Source organism: Cucurbita maxima, unplaced genomic scaffold (genome assembly GCF_002738345.1).
Source record: "Cucurbita maxima cultivar Rimu unplaced genomic scaffold, Cmax_1.0 Cma_Scf00006, whole genome shotgun sequence".
NCBI classification, from domain to species: Eukaryota; Viridiplantae; Streptophyta; class Magnoliopsida; order Cucurbitales; family Cucurbitaceae; genus Cucurbita; species Cucurbita maxima.
Window position 1 is genome coordinate 2,924,857 of NW_019272022.1, and position 27,982 is coordinate 2,952,838.

Genomic DNA, 27,982 nt, shown 5'->3' on the forward strand with positions numbered 1-27,982 from the left:
TTTTTTTTTTTTTTTTTTTTTTTTTTTTTTTTTTTTTTTTTTTTTTTTTTTTTTTTTTTTTTGCTTCTAAAAAAAAATGAATAGTTGAGATTTTGTCTGTACCAAAGTTGGAAAAACGAACCATACACAGAGAACAAGTCGAATAATTTTCGTGCTGACTTGCTGTCTGTTAGTTTGCTTGAAAACCGGGAACAAAAAGGAGGAATAGGGGAAGGAAGAAAAATGGTCCGGACCTTGTATACTATAGTTTATCGAACTTCAGGTCAACCCATTTCCATAAAGCTAGGGAACTAAATTAAGTAATTGTCATGTTGATTGAACTTGAACGTGGCAAAAAATTTGGAGAATCTTGAGAGACTCTGTTTTGAAGATCCCCTAGATGAATTATTCGTACTCAAGCTGGGATCATAACCCGAGAAATATCATTTTGGTTAGCGTGAGACGTCAGCGTCAAGATATTTATTTAGAAATTTTATATTTGCCAGTGTACCAGAAAGGTCGTTATTAATCACGACCATATGGGCAAGTGGGTGAGTTGGGACGCTAACAGAGATACACATCCCGTTGGATCCATCTTACAGGGGCGGTTGTAATAACCAGAAATTTTAGGAAACAGAGAAGGTAAAGAGTTCTTGCCGGCTAATCCGGCATTATGCTTGTGTTACGTGCTTTGGGTGAAATTTTAGAAGGCAGAAAGTGGGGATTACATTGAATAATTTTGGAAGTTAGGGAAGAAAATATTGGATATGCGAGTTCCTGTTTGTAAGCTTATTACTATTTGGAGTTTTGAATCAAAACCTTTTGTGTTGTTTGTCAAAACTAGTTGGGGATTTGACTGTATGTAGGCTCTCTTTTAACACTTTTTTTCTCAGGGAAGAAAAATGTTAAAAGCTGCCAGGAAATTGAGAATCTTTCATTTGTAAAGTGAAATCGAGATCTCCTACTGAGCAGTACAAGAGACTGACATTTCTTTTGAAATTTCCTTTACCCCTCATATACACTACTAGGCTACGCAAGGTACTGTCCTAGCAGTCCTGGGCTTTAATTTCCTGGGTTTGACTACATAGCTCTGCCCAGGAACGGATTGTCATGATTTTACAATTTCAGTCTGGTGTGATCTGAAAGCGCACCTGCCATCCACCCCGAAGAAGATTTTACTGCCCGTCCAAGGAATATTACAAGACTTAAATGGTTACCATCATCTAGTGGATGAAGCTGGCCCAAGGCCAGAAGTCAGAATATCTTTATTTTGGGACCCTGCAAATCCTTTTCATGGATGACAAAATTATGGCTCCTTCAAATTCTCTCTCTACGGTATGAATTTCACGGGCTCTCCTACTATTAGATTCCCATACCCACTGACCATAGCAATAATTCTACTCCACTTGCCTTCATTTACCAGAGAAAACAAGGCTGCAAGCCAGTCTGTTCGGTCAACTTCTGTCTTTGAAGCACCATTCCTTAGTCCATTTGTCAATTTACTCACGTGCCCGCCTGTGCCTACCTTTTGAAATCTTCTAAGGAGGACCATACGTCTTCTTTTATCCTTCAAATAAATATTTTGAAGGCTAAATTATAGAATTTATTTTTTTTGTTTAGTTTTTAAAATATTTTTTTTAACTTTAAAAGGTTATATATACTCTTAAATTTTAAAATATTTTAACTTTAGAGTTGAATCTGGTTAGTATTTTATTTAAAAAATATTAAACTTTAAAAAACTTATTAATATCATTATGTTTTCTTTTTTAAAAAATTAAAAAATATCTTTTATCACTAGCTAAACTTTTGATTTTTTTAATACCCTTTTTTAAATGTATTATTAACCTTTTATTTATTTTATTTTTTTTTGAAATTTAAGGATATTAATTTTGAATTAAATTAATAACCGTTTACCTCCTGTAAGCTATTTTTTTATTTTGTTTTAAAAGTAGTATTTATTGAAAATTTTTATTATTTTTAAAATGAAGTAAAAGTTTGATGGTATTTTATATAATTTAGCCAATTTTGGCAAGGTACTGTTTACTTCCTCTGAGATTAGTACTTCCCAACGTATAGTGCTCTGTATACAATATCTAGCTAGGATGCTGTTTGAATTTCCTACCTCAGAACTGTTTCCAATGTCTTCTCGTCTTCTGGGTTTTGAAATTTTCTGCCCAGAAAAGATGCTTTAAATACATCGAACGGTCCCAGCGTTGAAGGTGCCGTTTTCATTCCCTTCTCTACATTTCCTCAGTCTCCTCTTCAGTTTTTTGGAAAACTATTCAAGGAAGTTTTTCCAACGTAGTTACTTTTGGATATAGATTTGAAAATGTTCATAATCTCTATAATCGTTAGATACAAAATGAAAATATCTTTTCAATTTCATTTTCATACCTCTAACAACACAAAATCGCTAGGCACATTATGGCTGTCTCAAATAAATTCCTTGGATTCTTCGGGAATCAGATTTTTTTTTTGGTTAATATCTTCCCGTCGACCTCATAGTATGATTCGGGATCCTTTATCAATTTTAATATGGCATGGGAGGAAAGACGTACAACTGGAAATACACAGACGTGTGCATGCATTCTAATATGTATTAGCTTTAACGAGGTTAGACTGAAATAAGGAAATATAAAAATCGGAACACGTATATGGAAGAAATGGCGTCACATCAAAGTCGTCACTCAGTTTTAAATTTGTTGCAATTAAATTGGTGCGTTGTTACCGGTTCATATTAGTATAGTATCGGTTATGCAAAAGAAATATGTATGGGTTTGATATTTGCCAAAACATGTTTGGGGACATGTTTCTGGGTTCTGTATCTTAATGGGAGAGAGAAATGACAGAAATCCATCAAGCTTTAAGAATTTGGAATATTTCAAAATCTTGCCACATAGTGCTTAGCCCCACATGTTTGCAAGTTTTCCGTCGGGCAAATACCTTTTCTTCAGGTGCCAATAGTTCTTTGTTGCTCACCTAAACGTACTCTTTAAGCTTAATTAGAGGCTGCATATCATTTCCTTTGAGTGTTGTTTCTGTTTATATTCAAAACATGTCATGATTGATTCGGTCCACGACAACCTTTTCTTTTCGGTGCTTCGAATTTTGTTGTCAAAGTCAAAACTTCAAAAACTTTTCATGCATTTGATTTCGAAAGCTCCTCAACTGACAAGGGTGCTTTCTAACCTTATTTATTAATAAATTAGGATGACCTTTTGATTCCATGAAGAGAAGAGATTACTAAAAGCAGTAACTCAAAATTTTATAATCTACGCTTCTTTCTTTCCCATTAGTATAAAGAACAATATCCCTGAATGATTTCTTAAATTTTTATAAATTTATTTTTAGTTTAAGAAGAAAACAGTATTCCGGGGGTGGACTTGGGTGGTAAAACTCCATTATCAATTATGCTGTGGATTATGACACTTTATTTTCTGATTTGCCTTTGGCCATTTCATTTGCACCATGGATCACGCCTCGTGCTTCATGCCTCCATCCCCCGATTAAAAAAATGTCGGTTTTTCTTTTACATGAACCGTGGGTCATGCAGTTCACCTTTTGGGTGGCAATGTATGCGCGTTGCGTTTCTATAACTAGCACAGTAATGTTGACTGGATGGATTAAAGCTTGCCATTAAACACGTTTATATGCATTTTGATAGATCTGAAAAACATCACTATGAGTAGACTTTGCATTATTCAAACGTTTTTCGAACTATGTTTTCCTACGCAGACGGTGGATTTAAACTTTTTCGATCTGACTTCCATTCATTTAGCTGCCTCGTATGGTCGAACCCTGATATCGAGGGTTCGAGAAATTGATTTCAGAATAAGTATGAAGTATGGCATTTTAGCCTATGTGGAGATAATATGAAAATTCCAAATAGTAATATTTTTGTCAATTTGTTAGTTTCTGGATTTGTTACTTAGGAACCTTAGGCAAAAGAAAGTTAAGGTTTTAACAATTGGAACAAATTTTTACCAGATTGCTTGTTTTAAAAGTTCTTCACATGCGGTCTCCCTGTGCTGTCGGGTTAAGGAAGTTGGATTTGTGATATTCAAGTTCTATAATTTATCCCTATATATATATATAGAAAAGGAGAATTAAAAAAGTAACACGGCCCATGCATATGGGCCAATTGTCTGTAACCGAAGGACGAGGACAGGGATCGGAAACACATTTTCAAAAGATAAAAGTTCATGAAACTAATGTTTCGTAGCTATAAATCCTGAAAGAACCAATAAAGTCGAACTTTTTAACTGCCTATGTTTCGTGTTGCAATTACCTGCAAATCCTCGGTATTGTTGCGGAAGTCAATTTGATTCTTTTGTCCAAGAATCGAACTGTTTAGAGTATTCGAGTAACGACAACAATATGCGGTTGTTGCACCATGCATGTTGCCCAAGTGTGTGGTGATAGTTTCGTCTTTGACAGTTAGCGTGGAGTCCAGACATATATTCGTAAATGGATCCTTAGTTCTTACCCCGATAATATTCCATGACTACACGGATGACGTTGGGGGACTGTTCATTGACCCTTTGTCGTACGGGTGCAGCAGTATAAAATTCTGGGTGTATCATGTCAGTTTTTGCATTCTTTACAGAAAATTTAGTTTTCTCAGAATACTCAAAGAGGAACTCACCGCCTTCACCTCCCTGAGAAAAGTTATCTTTCTTCCCCTGGGAAGAAGTGCCTTTTATGAGATCGCTTGGCTGATTTATCGATATTGGTAGTCATTATCACTCCTCTCTTCCAGTGTGAGCTATTTTTCATATATTTTTCAAGGCTTCTGTTCGTCTTATATTTAATATTTGCCAAACTAAATGTAATGTCTTGCATTGGTTCATCGATAATTGGTCTGTAGGAATTGAAGGTTGACGAAAGTGAAATAAAAAACAATTTGAGGTGGACAGGAATGACTCTTTTGGCCATTGGGACTTCGTTTATCCAGAGAGGTGTGCGCTCTTTGAGGAGGAAAGCCGACAGTACTTGATTCGTCACCAGACGACCTTACACAATTATCACTTAAAATAAATTAAAATTTGTATTTTGTGTTCTAGGGATTTGGATTTTATGCTATATTAATTTGTTCACCTATTGATCTTTTTGTTTTCTGCTTTAACTCAAACCCTTTGCCTTACCTGCATGGCTGGACAGCTTTATGTATCCTATAAAGCTTACACGAGGATCCTGCTGCTTCCTCGCTTTCTCTCTCTGTGTGATAGTTATCGATCGTACAGATTTTGGAGATTTTCCCTCTGTTCTCAATTATTTCCCTCTCCACTTTCTATCTCTAAGCCAGTGGTCATTTATAGACTTGTAGTTGAAAACCCCGGTTCCAATAGTTGTCAATATTGGATCGATAATAGGCGAGACCATCCTTTTATTGTGCGGAAGTTCAAGAGTTTGATCCCTTCTCCTCACTTCTTCTTGGATTATTTAGTTTTTGTTCTTGATCATTACGTTTTTTTTTTTTTTTTCGCATAACTCGTTAACCATGATCTTCTTTATTATCCTTGCTGACTCTCAACTAAAGAATATTTTGTATTTTATACCGCGCATTGTTTTCATCGTAAGTCTTCAGAAGAATTTTGATGACTATATGAGTTTTGCTTGCGAGGGCTGTTTAAAATCTTGAACAGTGTGGTAGACCTCTTATTTTGTTATTTTTCATGGGATTCTTTCCTCTCGTGAGTTTTAATTTTTGCGCTGTGTTGTCTTTTCCCTCCACTCGTTTGCAGACTAAAAAGTTTGTATTATATTGAGTTAAACATATCACGGTGACTGTGTCGGATGATATTACTTTTAAATGGTAAACTTATTGCTTGTTAATTGTAGGGCGCACTGTGCAACTGTTCTAAAAGGCTGAATTGCTCTCGAACTGATATTTGAAGGGGTAAGGCTCAGAAGTGAGCGTATGCCTGGGAATAAGTATAAAGTTAACTCAAACGATATTACGGACCATATACCAGGTCGACTAGAAAGGCTCTTGCGAGAGAGAAAGCTAAGGAAAAGCAGTAAGGATTCATATTCAAATGAGGTAAACGACCACAGTAAGGAGTCTGAACTAATTGAAAATGACCTTCGTTCGAAAGAAGAAGAAAACGCTGGAATTTCCTATAAATTTTCGGAAGCTTCTACAGCCTCAAGGGCCTTTGCCGAAGGATGTGACAAGCAAGAGTGCAAGCCTCCCAGACAACGGTTGCTGGTTGTGGCCAATAGGCTGCCAGTTTCTGCGGTTAGGAGAGGTGAAGATTCCTGGTCTCTAGAGATTAGTGCTGGAGGTCTAGTGAGTGCACTTCTGGGTAAGTGGTCCTTATTTCCTTACTTCAATTATCTTGTTTCTTCATATTTATTTTATGCTTTCTTGATTTTCTTAATCTTGAATAATGAAAATGATGCTTCCTCGATGGATTTATTAACAGGCGTGAATGACTTTGAAGCGAGATGGATTGGTTGGGCTGGTGTAAATGTGCCAGATGAGGTAGGACAAAAGGCACTGACTGAAGCTTTGGCTGAGAAGGTACGTGTTTTTGCAGCTTATTTGTGACTGGTGAGAAGAGAATGAAGTAGTCCTTCCGTACTTGTTTGTTCTTCTTAAAAAAAAAAAAAAAAGAAAAAAAAAGAAAGAAAGAAAGTATGAGATGGCATTCCAGTGTTTCAGTTACCAGTTTTCAGTTTTACATCCCTAACTTCTGAATTCTTGCTACATGCAGAGGTGTATCCCTGTTTTCCTTGATGAAGAAATTGTTCATCAATACTACAATGGTTATTGCAACAACATTTTATGGCCTTTGTTTCATTACCTTGGCCTTCCTCAAGAAGATCGTCTTGCCACCACCCGTAGCTTTCAGTCTCAGTTTGCCGCATACAAGAAAGCAAACCAAATGTTTGCTGACGTAGTAAACAAGCACTATGAGGAGGGTGATGTTGTTTGGTGCCATGATTACCATCTTATGTTTCTTCCCAAATGTCTAAAAGATCATAATCGTAAGATGAAAGTCGGCTGGTTTCTCCATACACCTTTTCCTTCTTCTGAAATCCACAGGACCCTTCCGTCCCGATCAGAGCTTCTGCGTTCAGTACTTGCTGCCGATCTGGTTGGGTAAATTCCTCAGCACTACTAATCAAATTTTGGTGCTTGTTTTAGTCTAAAATAAAATTTTAAAAAATGGTCACGGTAGATGCCTGTAGAGCTCAGCTCTTGAACTGAATTTGCCTCCCTTGGTGGCTTTCTGAACCAGTATATACAGGAGCGTAGCATAAGACTTCTGTTTCTTTTCAACTTTTTCCAAAAATAACGATTACTGTTTTCTGTAAATTTGTTTCTGTTTATTTACACTTTGATAACGACTTCTTAACAGCCGTCTGTTTATGCATATATAATTAAGCTATGCTGACAAAATTTTCCCCTTTTTTGTGCAACCTTTCTATGATTACTATAATTTGTAGCTTTCACACGTATGATTATGCCCGTCATTTCGTAAGTGCTTGTACTCGTATTCTTGGACTTGAGGGTACACCAGAAGGAGTTGAGGATCAGGGAAAGCTAACGCGAGTTGCTGCAGTATGTCTCTGATATTTTTTTCTTTGGTGGTTCTTGGATTGATGGAGCATTTTTTTTACCCTTTTCTTTTGGTAATGTGTAGGCGTTAATCTTAAATGTTGTTCATGTCCTTACTAATTTGACCTGTCCTTTTTCATTTTTGTAATTTAAATTTTCAGTTCCCTATTGGTATCGACTCAGATCGATTCATACGTGCACTCAAGACTTCTGAAGTCCAAGTACGCATTGAAGAGTTGAAGGATAGATTTAAAGGTCGAAAGGTATATTATTGTCTTAATCCACAGGGCGGTTGTTATTTATCCTCAAGTCTTCTTCTCCCAACTGTTTGTTGTGATCGAACTCTATCTTCTTTTGGTGTTCATATATGTAGGGATGCCAAATGTTACATTAGTTTGGAATCTAAATTGTCATGCTTGTATTATTGTCAGTGATACCAGATGTTGTGCACAGATTTTAACTTTTGTTAAGTACCTCTATTCTCTGGTTTTCTCACCTGGACCTGATTCAAGTGCTATGGATGCCTATTGATCTATTGACTTAGCCAAGAATTTATTTGGGTTTCCATTCAACTATGAAGAGTTCTATACTGTACTCAAATCTTCTTGTATATCTTCGTTTGAGAACCTTCCCATCAATGCCATAGAAAATATATATAATTATGAAAGGTATAGGTTCCAACAATCTTTTGCTTGGTCCGTGAGGCTGTTCAAAGTTCATTAGTCCGGTTCTCTTCATGAAAGCAAACAAATATGGTCTTAGTGGTGTATTCCATTCTCTGTGATGGTTGCCAGATTTTCACATCTGTCAACTTTTGTCTTATTCTCACAATTGTTTTTGCATTGCAGGTAATGTTAGGTGTTGATCGTCTTGATATGATTAAAGGAATACCTCAAAAGATATTAGCATTTGAAAAATTCTTGGAGGAAAACACTGATTGGCGTGATAAAGTTGTTTTGCTGCAAATTGCAGTGCCAACAAGAACAGATGTGCCAGAATGTAGGGTGGTTTCTCTACACATTTCCTATTTTAATTTGCATGTGCAGTGTTAGTAGTAGAAGCTATTTTTTATAGCTGAATAAACTGCGAGCCTTCAATTTGTATTTGGGTTTTCTAACTATTTCAGTCCTTTAACTTAAACCATCCAGTACGAGAATTATGAGGCATTCATTGCCACAATTTTGCTAACCCCTGGTGTATTTCATCAGTAATACACCATGCACATGTCTAACACTCCTTATCACAAATATGTACTTTTAGACTATGTTTTCTTTCAATATTACAGGTTTGCAGGTTTAGTATATTTTTACTCTTGATACATGTAGTATTATATAAACCAGATCTTCACGTCTAGATATCACTTATAAGTTTTATCTTGTGTTTCTCACAGATCAAAAGCTTACAAGCCAAGTTCATGAAATAGTTGGACGCATTAATGGGAGATTTGGAACATTGACTACCGTGCCCATACATCATCTGGTTTGCCCTTGATTTATTTATTTCCTTTCTTGAGTACAAAGTTAGCATTATTTTTTTCATTTGGTGCTTGAATTGTCATAATATTATCAGATGTGAGTTACTTATGTGTTCTTAACTTCTTCAGGAAGAATGGTGGAATGTAGTTTGTTTATAATGTAATGATATCGTGATTAAATGGTTGGATACTAGCTTCGCTGTTTGTATATTAGTGATAGGAATATAATGCTCAGTTCTTGTATCCTTGCTTCATTTCAAAGCTTGGTGGTTCCATGGTCAAGTAAAGGAAATCATAATTAGACCAATTATGAAGTGAAATAAATTTTATTTCTGGGATATATGAATACAAATTAGTTTTTATCTTACAAATTCTGAAATTTCTTCAAGGGAAGGTAGTACAATCTATTAATAATCTTCTTTTTTGGCAAAATAATCAAACGTGAGTGTTTGATAGCATGCATGTGTGTATGGGTTTTCTTTAACATGAGCCTGTACGTAATACATGTGCCATGTATTTCCTTGTCATCTGCTAATTTGTATCATCTCCTGGATAATCTGTGTTTTTAGAATCATTCTAGTATATAAGAAAGGTGGGTTGTGCCTAAGAAACGCTCCAATGTCTTCTTTGGGTAAATCACGTTTGGTCATTTTTCTTATCATGATAGTGGCTACACTCAAATTTCTTTACATACAAGGACAATTGCAACAGCTTCAAACAAGTTTGTATTTTCCTGCAGGATCGCTCCCTTGATTTTCCTGCATTATGTGCGCTCTATGCTGTAACTGGTATTAGTTTTCATTCTCCATCTACCAATTGTTGATCATGTGATCTTTCAAAAAAACATTGCTTATCTTAAAATCATTTGGCACTGAGATGTTACCGGATAGATCTTACTGCTACATCAAATAGTAGGTTATATATTAATTTTCATTGATTGAGGGCAGGTATGGTTCCTACATGGTAAAAAATGTCTCATACCCTAGGTATTCTGTATATGATAAACTCACGAAGTGTCTTGGAATCATTTTGCATTGAATCCTTTTGGGATAGGTATAGCCTAATACTGAATAATAAGTTGTCTTGAGGTTCGTTAAGGTAAGTGTGTCTCACATCCTAAATTTTCTATTCTCCATTTACTTATCTTATTTTTAATATCTAATCGAATTTCATTCTTTTAGAATAAAAATGGATACATTCAATGACATTTCAATTTGTCCCTAGTGACATACTAATACCACTCCTATTTGCATTGTAAAAAACAAAGAAATAAGGAAGAGGTAAAATAGTCTTCCTCACAATATCCATACTATGACTAGTAATGCGGTACAAATCCTTCTTGAAATACGGTAGAAAAGTATTAAGAAAACAATAAACTCAGTCCCATCCTAAAGTGTTAAGAAAACAATTGAATCGAGGTAGCATTAATATGTTCTGTAGACCTTGGATGGACCACATTGCACGTATTTGGAAATTTCAATTTTATTGAGTTCTAGAAAAATGACAAGATGGAATCGTGGTACTTTAATACTATCCAAAATACCTCAAGGTCATTGCGGCTAATTTCTGAGTGTTATCGATGGTGTATACTACGTCAGTACTTTGATGACATTAATTTGCAACTGATTCAGGCTAGTTGATTATCTGAACCTCTTCAAAGGATGGGTTACACACAAGGTCCTGACTGACCTGTCTTGTTTGCCTATTTGGTTCAGTTCTGACAAGTCTTTCAGTGATTGGATCTTTGGAATAAAATCCAAAGTATTGGTTGAATATTTGAAAACTGAAATTACCCCCAAGGGTTAGGGTGTTATCTGTCAAGTAGTAGTCCTTAAATTGCACATAACAAATAAGCAGTATACAGTATACAGGACACTTGGATATCAAAATATGTTTCTACGTAAACTTAAAATTAATTTGAGGTAGGTCAGTTAGCCCAAGTGCAACATGTCTTCTCTCTCATTTGATTCTAATTGCTTCAGAAATGTTGGGACATGTAAGTAGCAAGGTCGCCAACTTTCATCTGCGCTGTGAAAAATTGAAATGCTAAATGGATGTTATGCAATGATGCAGATAAGCTTCTTTTTTATTTAGTATTTTCTATTTCTTTATTCATCCTTCCTTAGATGTAGCGCTTGTCACATCTTTGAGGGATGGAATGAATCTCGTCAGTTATGAATTCGTCGCTTGCCAGGATGCAAAGAAAGGGGTTTTAATTCTTAGTGAGGTAATTCCAAAAACACCTAATCTCAATATTATCTGCTATAATTATTGTTTATTCTGGTAATTGAATTTCAGATTTCTTTAGATATGTGCGTAATGAATTGAACTTTCTGTTAGTCAACCAAATGAATTAAATTGGCATATGAATGGTTAATAATTCAACTCTTGAGAAAGATTGGTGTTATGATTCAAGTGGTTCTTCCTCATTCAGATACTTTATTCTTCTCATTGTCTGATATGCTTCATCTGCTATTTAGAGCTTTGTTGTTTTGTTTGGTTTTGAAGTAACTGAAAGAAATTCAGTTCTGTTTTGGACCCCAGTTTTGCAGAATACTTGTGACCCTGTTAGAAAATACTTGCAAAAGAGATGGAAGCTTGATTGTTTTTCATCATATTGTTTCTCTCTTCCTTTTTTTTCCTTTTTCTTTTTATTGCATGTCAGGAGGGGCAGTTTGTCCTCTCTTCTTTTAATACCCAACTCAAGCTGAAGAAACTTATTCAATAGTCACTGCTAACCGCTTTTGGTACCAAATCTTTGAGGTTTTCCAATAAAAAAGGGGTTATTACATTTCTCTAGTAACTGCTTTATGGATGAGTGCTTGCTCTTGGAGCCTTTTGTTTGATTGTATTATTTTTCTATTATTTTTTCAATAAATACAAATACGTATATGCATGTATAATTATAAGCTGAAACATGATGTATAGGTCCTCAAATATTTTTCCTTCAAATTATCTTACATCAATTCAATAAGATGACAATTAAAAGACTCTTGTGGTCAATATAATTGCATGTTCTTTTGATAACACACCTAGGTATTAAATACAATCTGCACCCCATTATAAGTTATTCAAATTTGAATTGTTCTTCTCTTTTCTAATTCTCAAGATTTTTGTAGTTTGCTGGTGCTGCGCAATCTCTGGGTGCTGGGGCACTTTTGGTCAACCCTTGGAATATAACAGAAGTCGCAAAATCCATCGAGCGAGCATTAAAGATGGGTGCTGAAGAAAGAGAAAAGCGCCATTGGCATAATTTTCTTCATGTGACAACACACACTGCCCAGGAATGGGCTGAAACTTTTGTGAGGTATCAATTTGTAGACCTCTCTGTATAGGACCTTTGTTATCTCGGTATTTGTGTTAAGTTATAAGTAATTCTGTGAATTTGAAAGGTGGGATGATGCTAACTAAATTGTTATTTCTTTGCAGTGAACTTAACGATACAGTAGTTGAAGCTGAACTGAGGATTAAACAATGTCCACCCCCGCTTCCATTTGACAATGCAATGAAACGTTATGAGCAATCTACTAATCGATTACTCATACTGGTAAGCCTAAGAATATTTCATAGTCCTAATCCTATACGCTTCCGATTGACAATGCAGTGAAATGCTATGAGCAGTCTGCTAATCGATTACCTATACGCCTACTGAGAACAATGATATAAAGTCTATTTAGAAACTATTTGAATTTTATGTATGGGCAGCTTGCTTTAATGAGTATTTTTATTCATGTCATCCCGAAGTTATTCCAAACTGTGTTCCTGGAGACTGAAAGAGCCACACCCCCGTCTAACCAAAAAAATTTAAAATAAAAAAGTGAGCAGGAAAGGAAGCGAAGTTTATTTAACTTGAGAAAAACTCATTGCTTAGCTTTTGTAATTACTGTATAATAACTTTGCTTGCAATTCTGGCCTTCTGCTAAATTTTGTTTAAGCATCTTGGTTGAATAATGAGAAAATGAACTAGTGCATTTTATGTTGAGGATGGTCAGGAAAGGAGTCCCACATGGACTAATTAAGGGGAAGGTCATGGGTTTGTAAGTAAGGAATGCTATCTTCATTGCTATGAAGCCTTTTGGGGAAACAAAAAATAAAGCCATGAGAACTTGTGCTCGAAGTGGACAATATCATACCATTGGGTGGTTCATGGTTCCTAACATTTTTAATGTATTGTGATTTAACATTGCTCTTGTGGACTTGATTCAGGGGTTCAATTCAACATTAACTGAACCAGTGGACACTCCTGAAAGAAGAGGCGATCAGATTAGAGAAATGGATCTGAAACTACACCCAGATTTGAAAGAACCATTAACGGCGATTTGCAACGACCCCAATACGACAGTGGTCATCCTCAGTGGGAGCGATAGAACAGTGTTGGATGATGTACTTCTAGCTTCACGCTTTGTTCTGTTAATGCTTTATCCTATCTACCTATTTTTTAACCCAGTGCTTTGGCAGAACTTTGGGGAGTATGATATGTGGTTGGCAGCAGAGAATGGGATGTTTCTACGCTTCACAAGGGGTGACTGGATGACTACAATGCCTGAGCATTTGAATATGGAATGGGTCGACAGTGTGAAGGTGTGCTTAAATCTAAACGATTGATGAAATGGAATATTATCCACAACTTTTATTTATTTATTTTGTGTATTTTCTACAGCACGTTTTTGAGTACTTCACAGAGAGAACTCCCCGTTCCCATTTTGAACTCCGCGAAACTTCACTTGTTTGGAACTATAAATATGCAGGTATTTGATATGCGAACCAATCGCCGCCCCCTATAAATGCTAATATCATTAATGATTAAGCTCTTTTTCCTCAATGTCTTGTCGTATCTCCTGATGTAGATGTTGAGTTTGGAAGGCTTCAAGCAAGGGATATGCTGCAGCATTTATGGACAGGTCCAATTTCTAATGCATCAGTTGATGTTGTTCAAGGTAGCCGATCTGTTGAAGTGCGAGCTGTTGGCGTTACCAAGGTTAGTCCTGTTTTCCTCCCTGGATCTGTCCTCATACGGTATTATAGTCAAGAGTATCATATCATCTAAGTTTTTTTTTCTTTTGGCTAGGGATCAGCAATTGACCGAATATTGGGAGAAATAGTTCACAGCAAGTCCATGACGACTCCAATAGACTATGTCTTATGTGTAGGCCATTTTCTTGGGAAGGTAAAATTGGTTCTTACAATTTATAGAACCCAAGTTCAGAATTTTTTAAACAATATACTCATTCATATAAGGAGATTTTAAAGGATGTAGTAGTTTACTTTTTGTCTGATCGTTCCATGTCTAGTTTATCAGGCTTATGATTGTATATTACTTCTTTTCTAGCCCGTCCACTCGTTTAAAATATTTATCTCACCAGGATGAAGATGTTTACACATTCTTTGAGCCTGAACTACCATCGGATACCATTGGCATGGCAAGATCAAAGGGAACTGACGGACTTAAGTTAACGGGGGAGAGAAGATCTTCCATCAAAGTTCCTGCAAGTAGGAACGGATCGACATCGCCTCACAATAAGGCACGGTCAAACTTGGAGAAGAAAACTTCAAATCATAATTGTGCAAACGGTCGTAAACCATCACCGGAGAAGATTCAATGGAATGTGCTTGATCTCCAGGCTGAGAACTACTTCTCTTGTGCTGTTGGACGATCTCGGACAAATGCTCGATATATGCTCGGATCATCAGATGATGTGGTGGCATTCCTAAAGGAGTTGGCAAGTGCAAAGTCATTTTCTTGAGACCCAAGTATGTGCCTACTTTCTTGCATTCCTTCATGTTTATGTCTAAACTGTTGATCATGCTCGAAATTGTGGGTTTGGTATCTTTTTGCTCCACAGTGTCATCACTGTTATGTTCTGTAATTGCTTCCTTTTCTTTTCTTTTCTTTTCTTTTTATTCCTTTTGTTGCTTCGCTTTTACCCTCAGCTACTTTATGGAATCTATAGCTTTTAATATCCCCAAGCCTATTTAGTCAAGTGTTCCATCTTTTTCAAAATTAAATTATTATTATTTTCTATTACTAATTGTTGAATACATGTTAGCCAAAATGTGGATGAAGTTTATGATAATTAGAAGGTATTGGAAATTGAAATGGCCTTTTGGTAATTATCTTACATCACATAAAAATCAAACAAAAGACAAAATCCATAAAAGTGTATTTATATATATATTTATATATATCAAAAGCCATTTCTTCAACTTTTATTTGATAGATATTGAACAGTTTTATATTTTTGAATGGTACAAATTTCTCGACAATAAATAATGGCTTTTATTTCATTGGCTCTCCTTTTTTTGGATTATTTATTTTGTACTTTTAAAATAAATAATTAAGTAAATAAAAGGGCCCACATTCATTGTTTGTAAATGTAATATCTCTAATTTGGTTGAGAATTTGTATTTAAATATTGGGTTATTTACAATATATTCCTAATTTATTGATTGTGCTTGTTTTTTTTATGCAAATGAAGGCATTTTTAGAAGTATATATACTTTAGGATTTATTTTCTTAAATTTAAATGGCTAAATTAATAAAAATACTCCAAAAAAATTATCTGAAATACTTATATAAACTTTCTAAAATTTCAATTATATATGTAATATTGAAATCTGTAATAAAAAAAAAATATCGTTATTATTATTTTGTTAGTATTCTATTTCAATTAAAATCCTTAATCATTATTAGCACCATGTTTAAATAAATATCCATTAAATTTTAAAAGAAGCATTAATAAATACTCATTAAATTTTAAGGGTATTTTCTATCTAAAATTAATATTTATGATTTTTTTTTTCTTTTTTCTGATTTTAAAATTTTATTGAAACTCTTAAAAGTTTAAATATTAAAGATATTTATGAGAAAATGTATAAAAATGTCTTCTTAATTTAACCCTTTAAAAATTTATAAATTAAATTAGATTTCATAATATTTTTTTAATTTAACCCTTTAACGAATTTATTTCTGATTTTAAAGTTCATGAAAAATACTTTATAAGTTTATCCCTAATAAGTAAACACTTGCGTCATTTGATATCAATCACATAATAAAATAAGTCATATAAATTAATTAAATTATATTTGAGCTAATCTTATAAAATAAAATAAAATAAAAATTTAGCTCTAAGTTGACTCATTAATTAATAATTAATAAATAATGATAATAATTACACATCCTTCCATACACCTGTGTTCCACAAAAATTTATTATATTTGAAAATAAAAACTATTATTTTAATTTTTTTATTAGTTGTTTTACTTTAATTAATTGACATACACTTGGTTGACTTAGAACTTAAACTAATAAGTTTAATTTAATAAGATGTCCCATCTTTTTTATTATAATATATATATAAATTAAAAGTCTCTCCCACCATTTTATATATATATATATATATATGAATCTAACGATTATTGTTGGTAGATATTTTGTGAATCTAGATCAAACGGTTATTACGTACGATATTGAACTATTATTAGGTTAAAATTGATATTTTATCCAACGTGCTACTATAAGATTGACCGGATAATATTAAAGTCTTTATCTTTTTATTAATGTAAAAAATATGCTAAATTGGTTATTTTATTTTGTAATTTTTATGGTAGTTTTAGCTAGCATCAGTTAATTTTCTAGAAAAATGTTATTAATTTCTATTATATATTATAAATTTAGCTAGTCTTGTAGGTTTTTAGAATCGGCTATTTTGGGTCCAAATTTATTAAAAGTATAATAATGCTGGTTGAATCAACACAAGAATATGTTATGAACTAGCTCAACTGTACTTATTCTCTTATAATCTTAAAAAAAAAAAAAAAAAAAAAAAAAAAAGTTTTGTTTGTATCCCATTATTTTGGTGGTCATAGTGAATGTACATCCATGAAAAAGGGTGTGGGAATGATCTAATAGCTTGAAGTCCACACATTTTCAATTCACGGTCTATCTCTTTTCAAATTTCAGTTGGATTTCTTCGTTTCTACTCTTTTTTGTTCCTTTTTTGGTAAGATGTTCATGCGTTGTCGATCGAGTAAAGGGTCTCCCCAGAAAATCATAGGTTAAAACACTACGAATCACGTTCATCTGCAACCTCCGTTGCGATCCAACCCGTTTTGTGTATATTAAAAACCCATTTCCCAGTTCATACGTTCATCCAAATCTTCGTAAAGTATCATTTCTTCCCCTTTTGTTCGTCTCTGCTGCATTTGATTTCAAAATCCTCTGAAGTTTGTGGGGTTTTGGTGTTTTCATCTTGGTGTGAAATCGATCGCATTAATTGATTTGGTGAAAGAAAGGGTTTCTGTGATTCAGTAGGTGGGAGACTTCTTGTGCATTGGTAATGTTCTTGACGACGGCGGCGCTTTGTCTTTGAAGCGACGGAGGAGTGTTCTTGTGGTTTAAAACTTCTTGTTGATGATTCTTCACGGCTCCGTCTTCTCCATTTGCAGGGATGCTGCTGGAGTCGCCGGTACGGCTCTCTACTTCTCTTTATTGTCTTAAATTCTTCCATTAATGGCGGTAGAAGCTCGTTTTCTTGCCAAATAGTTAGGGTTCAATGGATTGTGGATGCCCTTTTCAATATCATGTTCTTGATTCAACTGTTAACGATATATATATCAAGATTGCCTTCATTTATTGTTCTTATTAGAGTTCATTCAACTCCTATTGTTGGTTCTTTTGCCTCTGTATTTTACGTTAGGAATAACGACTCTCCACAATCGTATGATATTGTCCATTTTGAGCATAAGCTCTCGTGGTTTTGCTTTAGGACTCCTTCTCAACAATTCTCAACAATCCTCTCCTTGAACAAAGTACACTATAGAGCCTACCTTGAGGCATATGGAGCCCTCGAACAGCCTCTCCTTAATCGAGGCTCGCCTCCTTTTCTAGAGTCCGAACAAAGTACACCCTTTGTTCGACAACTGAGTCACTTTTGACTACACCTTCAAGGCTCATAACTTTTTTGTTCGACATTTAAGGATTCTATTGACATAGCTAATTTAAAGGCATGATTCTGATACTATGTTAGGAATAACGACTCTTCACAATGGTATGATATTGTCCATTTTGAGCATAAACTCTCATGGCTTTGCTTTGGGCTTCCCCAAAAGGCCTCATACCAATGAAGATGTATTCCTTACTTATAAACTCATGATCGTTAGTTCCTCTCCTTTTTTATGAGAATTTGCAGGGCACATCTTTGCTTTTGGGCTGTTCTTGTCACCTCTGTAAGTTCTATCCATGCTACCCCATCTCTGCTACTTGACTTTACATCTACACCATTTTCTTCGTTTCCTTACTTTGGGATTGATTTGTAGAGATACGTTTCGACGTGTTATCCGAAACCAAACAACCGAACAGTTCTCGGGTTTGCCATATATATATGCTTTGTTGAACTGCCTCATTTGTCTATGGTATGGCACCCCCCTCATTTCCCCACGAAACACAATGGTCATGACGGTCAACTCGATCGGCGCGGTGTTTCAATTAGTCTACATCTTTCTCTTCATAGCATATGCTGAAAAGGGAAGAAAGGTGCTTACTTGTATGCCTATAATATGTACTGGAAATCTAAGTTTGTGGTAGATCTCTGTTTGTTGAACTTCTATCTTTTATGTTTGTGACAGATGAAAATGCTTGGATTGTTGCTTGCAGTGTTTGCCATTTTCATAGCTATTGTTGCAGGGAGCTTACAGATAGCTAACGTCCCTTTGCGACGGAATGTCGTCGGGATCTTGAGTTGTGCATCTCTCGTATCGATGTTTGCTTCTCCATTGTTCATAATCGTAAGCCTAGTTTTTAAGCTTCTTCTTGTCCCTTCTGTCGTTGGATGCTTACTTTTCTTGTTTGCTCAAGTTTTCGCACTCTCTCAGAATTTGGTGATTCGAACAAAGAGTGTGGAGTTTATGCCGTTTTATCTCTCACTTTCGACCTTCCTCATGAGCGTATCGTTCTTCCTCTATGGACTGTTCAATTACGATCTGTTCATTTATGTAAGTATCGTCATACTCGTTTCCTTTGTTCAATTCATTGGATTGAGTATGTATCTTGTTGTCGAACTTCAGGCACCAAATGGGATAGGAGCTGTGTTGGGGATAGTACAATTGGTCTTGTACTTCTACTACAGTCGAGTCGCTAAAGAGGAGCCTAGAGAACCTCTACTCGTATCCTACTCGTAAATACGTACATTGTGTATTTACATAGTGATAATAAGGTAAGACTCCATGTATGTACTCTTTTTTGTCGATTCTCGAGCCCCCACAGAGCTCAACTGTAACAGCTCAAGCCCACCGTTAGCATATATTGTCCGTTTCGGCTCGTTACGTATCGTCATCAGCCTCATTGTTTTAAAACGCGTCTATTAGGGAGAGGTTTCCACACCCTTATGAGGAATGATTTGTTCTCCTCTCCAACCGATGTGGGCTCTCACAATCCACCCCCCTTATAAGGACACGAGGCGGTGTGCTAGCCAGGACGTCGGGTCTCGAAAGGGGTGGATTGGGGGGTTCCACGTCGATTGGATAAGGAAACGAGTGCCAGTGAGGATGTTGGGTCCCGAAGGGGGTGGATTGTGAGATCCCACGTCGAGGGAGGAGAACAAAACATTCTTTACAAGGGTGTAGTACCTCTCTCTAGCAAACGCGTTTTAAAAATCTTGAGGGGAAGCTCGAAACGAAAAATATCTGCTGATAGTGGGCTTGGGCCGTTACATCAACTATCTAGTTTTTTCCGAATTTGTGCAAGTGTTATTACACAATGTGGCAAATGGGAGGATAACCAGTCTGAGCTTTTTGCATATACAGCAGGAACAGCACAGAGCATTGGTGCATAGTTCAGTGTTAGCCACCAACGAGCCGTTTTCTGGCTACGGTGTGTTTGTTGTAACATCTATCACTCTCATTCATTTCTTCAGTTTAATTGATTGGTTTGTTCTTAAACGCGCTAGTACGTAAATATTTGACTCGTGGTTTGAGTTGCATGATATGGTATTGGAAAGTCGAAGTTTAGTCTACGAGTCTGTTTATCTTGAGAATCTCGTCTTTTAGGCTAGACTAGACACTCACCTGTTCGAGTACGATATCTTCTACCGTCCTCGAGCTTCCATTTTGAAACTTTGTGAACCGTGTATTTTTTTTATCCAATATTCTCGAAGCAATAAATGATTCTTCAAAATTCAATTTCAAAAAGTAGTGTAACGTCAGTAGCGCGTTAGACATAATATTAAAAGATTAGCTTAAGAAGATTAATTTTTTCTACTTTAATTATTATTTGAATAAGATTACGAGGTAGATTACAAGGATGAGATAAATTTGAAGCACCGCCACAAAATAGGATCGTTTGCGATTATATAAATTTAGATGAAAATAGTTTTGTTTAAAAAATATTACAAAATTGAATTAATATCCTTAAATTTTTAGAAAAAAAGTTTATAGTTTTTTAATTTGTAGTATTAAGAATATAAAATCCATACTCTAAATAATTATTTTCTTTATATTTATCTCGAGGAATAAAAAATTAAATTAAAAATAATATTTGAGTGTTAAATTTTATAATATTTATGGTTGAAAATGAGAGAATATTATTTATTATTATTATTTTTTTAAAGTTCAAAGATATTAATTTTCATTTTTTTTTTGAAGTTTTAAGAATATTATTATTTTTTTAAAGTCTTTTATTATATATATATATAATAATTAATTAATTTAGTTTTTTTAAAGCTTAACTTATTGAGTTCTTCGTTTCCGAACAGGCGGTAAAGCGAACAAAAAAGAAAGGTTGGAAGAAGAAACCCTGCTAGGGTTTTTATTTTTCAATCCAATTGAATTGTTGGGACGATAATTCCCTAATTTCCTTTTCTCCGTCTTAATCTATACCATCCTGCTAATCCACATTCACTCAAATTCCTCCTCTGCTAGAAGGTTAGTATCTGGATTTCGATCCACTGCCTACTTCCATTGTTCATCGTATTCGTGTGGAGTGAAACTCGTTCGTGTTAAATAATGATTTTTCAGTTTCGTATTCGACGTGGCTGGGCTGGTTGATAGCTTAACTTATCGAATTCTTCGGGGTGTATGGCATTCCGATTGCTTCGCTCGGAGTGGCTTTCCTTGGAGTGGACAGAAAGTTGGCTTCTTGATGATTATGATAGTTCTAATACATATAAGCTTTAGGATGGGGAAAAAAATGGAAATGTAACTTGGTTTTTGTGTATTGAGAGATAGTCTGGTTATTGATTCTATACAAATGGGTGATTGGGTTTCTTTCATACTGGTGTTTTTTTTCTGCTGGCATGTAGATTCTCGGGCATTGGCTGTCTACTTGTTTTTCTCGAGGTGTTAGAATTAAGAACTTCGTTTACTTCCTTTTTTTTTTTTTTTTTTTGCGGAAGCAGGATTATATATATGTGGCCTGTGAACACTCATTTTTTAATTTTATTAAATTTTTGATTGTTACTTAGATCGTTCTTTTGGTATTTCTTTCATAGATTATGTCTGGAAGAAATCGTGGACCGCCTATCCCACTAAATGGGGTGCATCATGGTGCACTACCATCAGTTCGAGAACCTCCATTTGCCAGAGGCCTTGGGCCAATGCCACATCCGGCACTTCTTGAGGAAATCAGAGAAACACAGTATGGGATGCATCCAGGACCCCTTCCTCCACACCCTGTAATAATTGAGGAGCGTCTTGCTGCCCAACATCAAGATATTCAAGGTCTTCTTCTCGATAACCAGAGGCTAGCTGCGACCCATGTTGCGCTTAAGCAGGAACTTGAAGCAGCCCAGCATGAGTTGCAACGCATGGCTCATGTTGCTGATTCCTTACATGCAGAAAGGGACATTCAGATGAGAGAGTTGTATGAAAAATCGGTTAGACTAGAGGTTGATCTGCGAGGAGTTGAGACTATGCGGGCAGAGCTTCTTCAAGTTCATTCTGATGTAAAGGAACTAACTACTGCAAGGCAGGAGCTCAATGGTCAAGCACAAGCAATGACACAAGATCTAACCAGAATTACTGCAGATTTGCAGCAAGCCCCAGCATTGAGGTCTGAAATTGAAACTGTGAAGCAGGAATTACATCGTGCTAGGTATTTTATGGTAGTCTGTTGGATTGTAAACTTTGATGGTGATATAAGGTGTTTTTTTTTTTTGCTTTTTTTGGATATTTTGTAATTCTGATTAGCGTACATGATACTTTGCATTTTAAGAGTTGCAATTGAGTATGAAAAGAAGGGATATGCGGAGAATTATGAACATGGTCAGGTTATGGAGAAGAAACTGGTTTCAATGGCTAGGGAGTTGGAGAAACTTAGAGCTGAGGTTGCTAATGCAGAGAAGAGAGCTCATGCTTCTGCTGCTGCAATTGGAAATGCTGGTATGCCTATTCTTTGGCTTGCATTGAGCCCCCTCATTTGTTTTCACACTTTTGTATGCTGTTAATTGTATGGAAGCTGAATTTAAATATGATGGGGGTAAATGGCTACTGGATTAATAGTTTTTCTGTCTTATTCTTTCTTGGTTGTTCCTTACCCAAAAATGATTAGTCATTCTTTGTCGTTGTGTGAGGACAATGATAGATTCTTGAGGAACTTTAATCTAACTATAGTCTGGTTAGCTGTAAAGTGGATTAAACAGCATAGGTTAGTTTTGTGCAAAATATCTCGTTAACTGAATTGTCCGGTAGTTCACATTGTTGTATATTCTCTCTAAACTTGATAAATAATTTGTCTAGCTGCTGGCTATGGTGCAAGTTATGGCAATGCTGATGCTGGATATGCAGGAAATCCATATTCTACAAATTATGGCTTGAACAACGTAAGTTTTCAGTTTATTTGTTACTTCTAGGTTGTATGAATACTGTAAGTACTGTACATCTGGACAAGCCGAAATTTTTTAACGTGGATAAAAATGTCTATGATTCAATTCCTGTGGAAAGTGGATAAATGTTTCAAGAAATAGCATAAGAACGATGATAATTTGGATTGACTTTTTAAAATTAGAAAGTTTTGATATTTCTCAAATCAGTAGATAGTAATTCATATCTAAAGTTAAGCTTGTTAAGTTGTTAACTCATACTTTGCACTATTAAATTTCAATATATATTACGTTAATATAATTTAGATCTGTTGTGTCACACCTCACTGCCCTCTCCCTCTCCCTCTCTCACTTTCCTTTCCACCTTGTCTTAGGCTCTAAACCTCAATTCCTTTGTGCAAAAATAATTACAGGCATGTGCTCCATCTATTTGCGATAGACAAAAGGATTTGTCATAAAACAAAGTTGACTCATACACTCGAAGCTTTTTTAGATTATTTGCATTTCTATGCAAGTTTCTGGGTCTTAGCCTTTTAGGTCACTGCTATACTTCTCATTTACCATTTGTGTATGTGTCTTCCTTCTTGATTTCTATATTGTTTGTTCTTTTGAATGGCATATTATGGTTCTGTTATAAATCGTAGGTACAGTCTGGTACAGATGGTTATCCTCCGTATGGACCTGGATCTGTTTCCTGGGGTGCATATGACATGCAACGGGCTCAAGGACATAGATAGACTAGTTTGCTATGTCCTGCTAAGATGTTTCTTGCAGAGGGCTTGAGGTTCAAATCACAAAGCATTGATAATTAGGTCTGAATCTGAAATGTTGTTTTGTGATAAACATTTTATTACATTTGCTTATAAACAGTTTTCAAGCTGGACTTGAACTAGCAATTAATATTTGGCCTGACGATGCAATATGCTACTTTTAGTTTCAAATGATTTATTTTCTCTGCATATGCCTTGTGCACATTTCAAATGTGATATTTGTTTCTTATGTTCAATATGATTTTTGCTTTTGGTACATTGAAGATTAGATGTATACTTTTTTTGAATTGTGAATCTACATTGCAGTCTTTTTTTTTTGGTTTGTAAGTGCAGATTTGCTTATGTGTTTTACTTAACAGCTTCAATGATTAAGTTGTAAGAATTAGATAGGTTAGGTCGAGTTGCTTGCTCACCTTGCGGCATTTAGTCTCTTTTATCTCTTTATAGGGATCCTTGTATGATATCCATTTTCTGCCATTGGAAGTGGATCGCGGATTTCCTTTTTGTGGGGCTTTATTATGTCCATTATATAGTAGACAAAGTTAAGAAAAACTTATGAAGAAAAGGATCTCAAACTGTTGGTAGCCAAGACCTTAGGCCAACTAGAAGAGAGTTTAGAAATATGAACTTAGAGAGAGGTGTTAATATGTACTACGCCAAACCTCCTTGAAAAACTAAAAAAAGAGGCAAAATGACATCCTCTGTAAAAACTCAAACTCTTGTCCATAGTTAAATACAGCCAGTGGTGCCAAATACAAAGGTGGAGGTTCTCTAGATGAAGTCTAATGTGGTGGTAACTCTCTCAAGGGTCTTAAGCCAAGAAAGGATCCAAGTTGTCTTCAACATCCAAAATTTAGAGAACAAAGACGGTTGGAAGAAGAAGAATATACCAAGTAAATTTACATAGACTTACTAGTGAAAACACCAGAAATATTGTCTAGAGTACCATCACTATTATTAAGTACAAGATTAAGTCTTTGAATGAAGGAAAAAAGGGAAGTTGACTTGACGACATCAATTGAATAGGGATCTACACAAATAAATATTGCAGGCTTGGTAAGCCACTCAGTTGATTTACCCTCTTCATTAGTTCTTAATACTCATCTGAGGGATCATTAGCTTAATGCTTTTGAAGTAAGTTTTATGTAACACAGTTGATTTTGTCCATTAGTATCAATGAAACAGGACCATGGAAAACTAGGTGGACTACAGATTTATCATGGAGATGTCATATGTTTTTGGCCTATCTGCAGAAATTCATGGATTTAGGACAATTTTAGCTAATCACTTTTTATATGTCAAATCTCAAAACTAAAGTTCTGCTTGTCTTTCTTTATCTTTCCCATCCTATTTTGTTGAATTTTGTCAAGTGACCTAAATATTGTAACTTAAGGTGTTGTTACTAGCTTACGAAATGTAGATCAAGTGATTCACTAACGTATTCATTTGTCGTTGGGGACCTAGCTGTCTAGGAGTTCTGGGTTCTAGTATGTTTTGTTGTACTGGAGTCACATGGTTATACTTTAATCTTTAGTTAATGGTGCATGAAATCGAGGATCGAAACATGGATTCTAAAAGAGGTGGAGAGTATAGAAATGATATAGGCTTGCCATATATAAATGTATTTATACTTTTAAATGACTGTAGTTTGTGTAAAACTCCTTGTACTCTCACCTTGGCAACCATGTATTTTTCTACATGGTATGGGTTCCAGCCACTGCTAATCCATAAAGAGGTATTGTATGCCTTGAGCTAACGCGAATAGACACTAAGAGTGTAATCTTTGTCTCAAGAAGCTTGTGCTTAGGTCCTTTCAGAGAAGGATATTCTTATCTCATATATTGGTAACAGTTACCTGCTGGTCTCCGGCCACAATTTTCAACAGGCATGTACCTTGTGCTTTGATCTGTCTTGTGGGCCTCTGTGAAGACCACAGTTTTATAATACCTTGGCTTCTTTTTCTTAATTTTTCTGCACTTTAGTAACTTAGCTTTTTCCTGGTATGCTCGTTTTAAAATTTTGAACCCCTGCGAATCATTACATGTTTATGGTTTATTTTCCTTTCCTTTTTTCTTTTGTTTCTATATCAACTTTGTATGTAAGAGATTTTATTGTCTGCAATTTTCATATGCAAATATCCTTTTTAGCTTTTTTAAATATTTAAATTAGGTGCTCTCTTCATTCTAGTTCTTTTTCTGTGCATGCTTTTAAGATATTTTTCACGTTAATGCTTCTTAGACTACAGTGGTCCTTTGGTTTTCAAGTGTTCAATTGATGGCTGCTTGTTCATATTTTATCACACACCATGCATGTAATGTAATGTGACGTGTCATTCTATTCTCAACATCTTCACATTGTAGTTTTGTATAGGTAGTTAATTTGTAGTCATATATATACATATAATATATATATATATATATCTTTGTTTCTGTTGGAAATCATAATATCATTATTTCAACTTACTTTATTTTGTGCTAAGAAGGCATGGAGTTGCAACAGTGCCTGAATATGCTATTTTATTCTTCCTTTTCTTAGACAAGATTGTTCTTTAGTTTGTGAAAATCACAATATGATTTTTCTTTAATGGAAGGTCTTAAGAATGTTTCCTTAAATCCTATTTTTGTTTTTCCTGCATTCTTCGTTATTCCCCTCAAAATAGGCTGGATTTCCTTTTCTACCATGAAACATTCTTTTTGTCTTAGTGAGTTCCTGCCTCTCACAAAAAGTAAAGAACACGAGTGAACACATCATTGTGGGAGTGCGTTGAAATGTGCATGTAATACATACTATTCACCAATTGTAATTTATGAAGTTAGGGCAATTGTAATCTCTGCAACCGATGGCACTCGAGTAAACCAGCAGCCACATTGTTCCCATCTCATTATGTAATTTTTCCATTATGATCTACTGATTAGAAATAATTTGATTACATTTATTTATTTCCTACTTTGGTTAGTAAAAGGCCAGCAGCAATTAGATTTACATGTAAGTGGTGGCGTATAATCTGCTTCAGTTCAATTTTGGATCCTCTTTCAGATTTCAAGAGTTTTTTTTCTTTAACTGATATTGCATACTATTCTTCCTATAATATAGTTTTTTCCCCTGAAGTCTCTGGCTTTCAAATCTACATTCCATCCTCATCCTTTCTTTTTAAGATGTCTCAGAGGGTTGAAGTTCCAATAGAGATGGAAATAGCCCTTGGATTTAGTGGAGTGGTGATTGGTTTCCAACTTTTGGAATAGTTTCCTATGGTTTTCAAGTATCTCACAAGTTCCTAGATTATAAAATATTGTTGTGTTAATAAGTGATCTAATTTTTTACTCTGTCGGTTGTCAAAGGCTGGGTTATTTGAGTGTTCACATTTCAAATAGAAGGAGAAGTGGGTGGGGATGATTTCAAAGAGGCCATGAAATACATGACCTTTTCCTTTTGAACTTTGCCTTATGTATTTGTTATAATTGACACCATTTCACTCACTTTGAACTTCTATTGTGTTTAATATATTTTCATGAACATGTGGATGTTGTTGGTAATTTACTCAATCCATTTAGAGAGAGTCTTGGGATTCAAAAGCTATAAATTGGCTTCAAATATATGAACTGTCTTCTAAATTGGACATGGTAGTGATAGTTAATAGGCAACCTGAATTTGAGACTCTCCTTTCCTTTGTCTATTATGTGTATTCCACTCATTTTGATCTTCAATTGTCTGTGTCCTTCCTATCCTTGCCAGTTAGATTTCTAGGCCTTAAAATTCAGACTTTAAATAAGTTAGACTTCTATGCCTTAGAATCCAGACATTAAACTCAAGAATGAGTTAGATTTCTATGCCTTGGAATCCTTACTTTAAATCTAAAAATTGATGATTTGGAATCTTAGATTTAAAGTAAGGAGTCTAAGTCAGTTTATACCCTATATCATTGAACTTAAAATTCACAGGATTTTTATTGGATGCCTTGATAATAATTTCCTTTCTTTCTATTTGGGTGGCCTGTCATTTAGGAGCATGTACAATTTCTTTGAGTTCGATGTCGACACTTCCCATTATTTATTTTTGGTCTATTCTGTTTTTGTATGGTTTTGTTATATGGGTACTCTTAATTTTTTTGTTTCTTCCATGGAAGATATGGGTGAGAAAATATTTATTTTCTGGTCTGGATCCTCCAAGTATAAAGTGCGAATTTGTGTTATAGCTCAAGTAGTGTACTGCAATCATATCATTTTGCAGTGGGCTAATTAAGTGAAGCGAGTAGGAACAATAGGTTTAATTATGGGGATCTAAAGCTTTTCTGGTGGTACAAAAAGTGTCGTCCTCACATGGTTTTAGGACCAAAAAAAAAAAAAAAAAAAAAAAAAAAAAAAAAAAAAAAAAAAAAAAAAAA

The 27,982-nt window shown here is 35.1% G+C and overlaps 3 protein-coding genes across 13 annotated transcripts in view; all 3 read left to right on the forward strand.

Annotated features, from left to right (window-relative positions):
- Positions 1 to 15,131, forward strand: part of LOC111480459 (alpha,alpha-trehalose-phosphate synthase [UDP-forming] 1-like) — a 16,249-nt gene extending 1,118 nt beyond the window's left edge. Inside the window, exons 1-19 of one of the 6 annotated variants that reach the window (XM_023125510.1) lie at positions 4,568 to 4,739; positions 4,847 to 4,937; positions 5,821 to 6,287; positions 6,408 to 6,505; positions 6,699 to 7,087; positions 7,435 to 7,549; positions 7,708 to 7,809; positions 8,395 to 8,545; positions 8,937 to 9,025; positions 9,760 to 9,808; positions 11,147 to 11,247; positions 12,140 to 12,327; positions 12,450 to 12,567; positions 13,227 to 13,403; positions 13,479 to 13,601; positions 13,681 to 13,768; positions 13,868 to 13,998; positions 14,089 to 14,187; positions 14,384 to 15,045. In XM_023125510.1, the coding sequence (XP_022981278.1) occupies positions 5,900 to 6,287; positions 6,408 to 6,505; positions 6,699 to 7,087; positions 7,435 to 7,549; positions 7,708 to 7,809; positions 8,395 to 8,545; positions 8,937 to 9,025; positions 9,760 to 9,808; positions 11,147 to 11,247; positions 12,140 to 12,327; positions 12,450 to 12,567; positions 13,227 to 13,403; positions 13,479 to 13,601; positions 13,681 to 13,768; positions 13,868 to 13,998; positions 14,089 to 14,187; positions 14,384 to 14,764 (2,787 nt within the window). In that variant the 5' untranslated portion in view covers positions 4,568 to 4,739; positions 4,847 to 4,937; positions 5,821 to 5,899 and the 3' untranslated portion in view covers positions 14,765 to 15,045. Of the gene's footprint in view, positions 1 to 4,567; positions 4,740 to 4,846; positions 4,938 to 4,969; positions 5,387 to 5,820; positions 6,288 to 6,407; positions 6,506 to 6,698; positions 7,088 to 7,434; positions 7,550 to 7,707; positions 7,810 to 8,394; positions 8,546 to 8,936; positions 9,026 to 9,759; positions 9,809 to 11,146; positions 11,248 to 12,139; positions 12,328 to 12,449; positions 12,568 to 13,226; positions 13,404 to 13,478; positions 13,602 to 13,680; positions 13,769 to 13,867; positions 13,999 to 14,088; positions 14,188 to 14,383 lie in introns of those variants that run through there. The other 5 variants (XR_002717846.1, XM_023125509.1, XM_023125512.1 and 2 more) reach the window with 5 other exon arrangements.
- A 1,725-nt stretch (positions 15,132 to 16,856) lies between these two features.
- LOC111481175 (bidirectional sugar transporter SWEET2-like) lies at positions 16,857 to 20,029 on the forward strand. 2 transcript variants are annotated; one of them, XM_023126531.1, is made up of 7 exons: positions 16,857 to 17,485; positions 18,209 to 18,245; positions 18,336 to 18,552; positions 18,645 to 18,803; positions 18,891 to 19,010; positions 19,083 to 19,231; positions 19,821 to 20,029. In XM_023126531.1, exons 1-6 carry the CDS (start codon positions 17,431 to 17,433, stop codon positions 19,194 to 19,196), a joined length of 702 nt encoding a protein of 233 aa, XP_022982299.1. In that variant the 5' UTR covers positions 16,857 to 17,430; the 3' UTR covers positions 19,197 to 19,231; positions 19,821 to 20,029. The 2 variants fall into 2 exon arrangements, with proteins under 2 accessions (XP_022982299.1, XP_022982300.1); XM_023126532.1 differs by having other exon boundaries at positions 19,824 to 20,029.
- Positions 20,030 to 20,749: 720 nt separating this feature from the next.
- LOC111480834 (protein FLX-like 1) overlaps positions 20,750 to 27,982 on the forward strand; it is an 11,185-nt gene continuing 3,952 nt past the window's right edge. The window contains exons 1-6 of one of the 5 annotated variants that reach the window (XM_023126024.1): positions 20,750 to 20,936; positions 21,030 to 21,156; positions 21,503 to 22,104; positions 22,225 to 22,391; positions 22,749 to 22,831; positions 23,476 to 23,643. In XM_023126024.1, coding sequence (XP_022981792.1) covers positions 21,154 to 21,156; positions 21,503 to 22,104; positions 22,225 to 22,391; positions 22,749 to 22,831; positions 23,476 to 23,568 — 948 coding nt within the window. In that variant the 5' untranslated portion in view covers positions 20,750 to 20,936; positions 21,030 to 21,153 and the 3' untranslated portion in view covers positions 23,569 to 23,643. Of the gene's footprint in view, positions 20,937 to 21,029; positions 21,157 to 21,502; positions 22,105 to 22,224; positions 22,392 to 22,748; positions 22,832 to 23,475; positions 23,816 to 27,982 lie in introns of those variants that run through there. The other 4 variants (XM_023126028.1, XM_023126027.1, XM_023126025.1 and 1 more) reach the window with 4 other exon arrangements.

Coding starts and splice junctions, on each gene's coding strand:
- LOC111481175 (XM_023126531.1), top strand. CDS start 17,431: ATGATTCTTCACGGCTCCGTCTTCTCCATTTGCAGGGATGCTGCTGGA. Junction 18,553..18,644: donor ATGCTGAAAAGGGAAGAAAG/GTGCTTACTTGT, acceptor TGTTTGTGACAG/ATGAAAATGCTTGGATTGTT. Junction 19,011..19,082: donor ATTACGATCTGTTCATTTAT/GTAAGTATCGTC, acceptor GTCGAACTTCAG/GCACCAAATGGGATAGGAGC.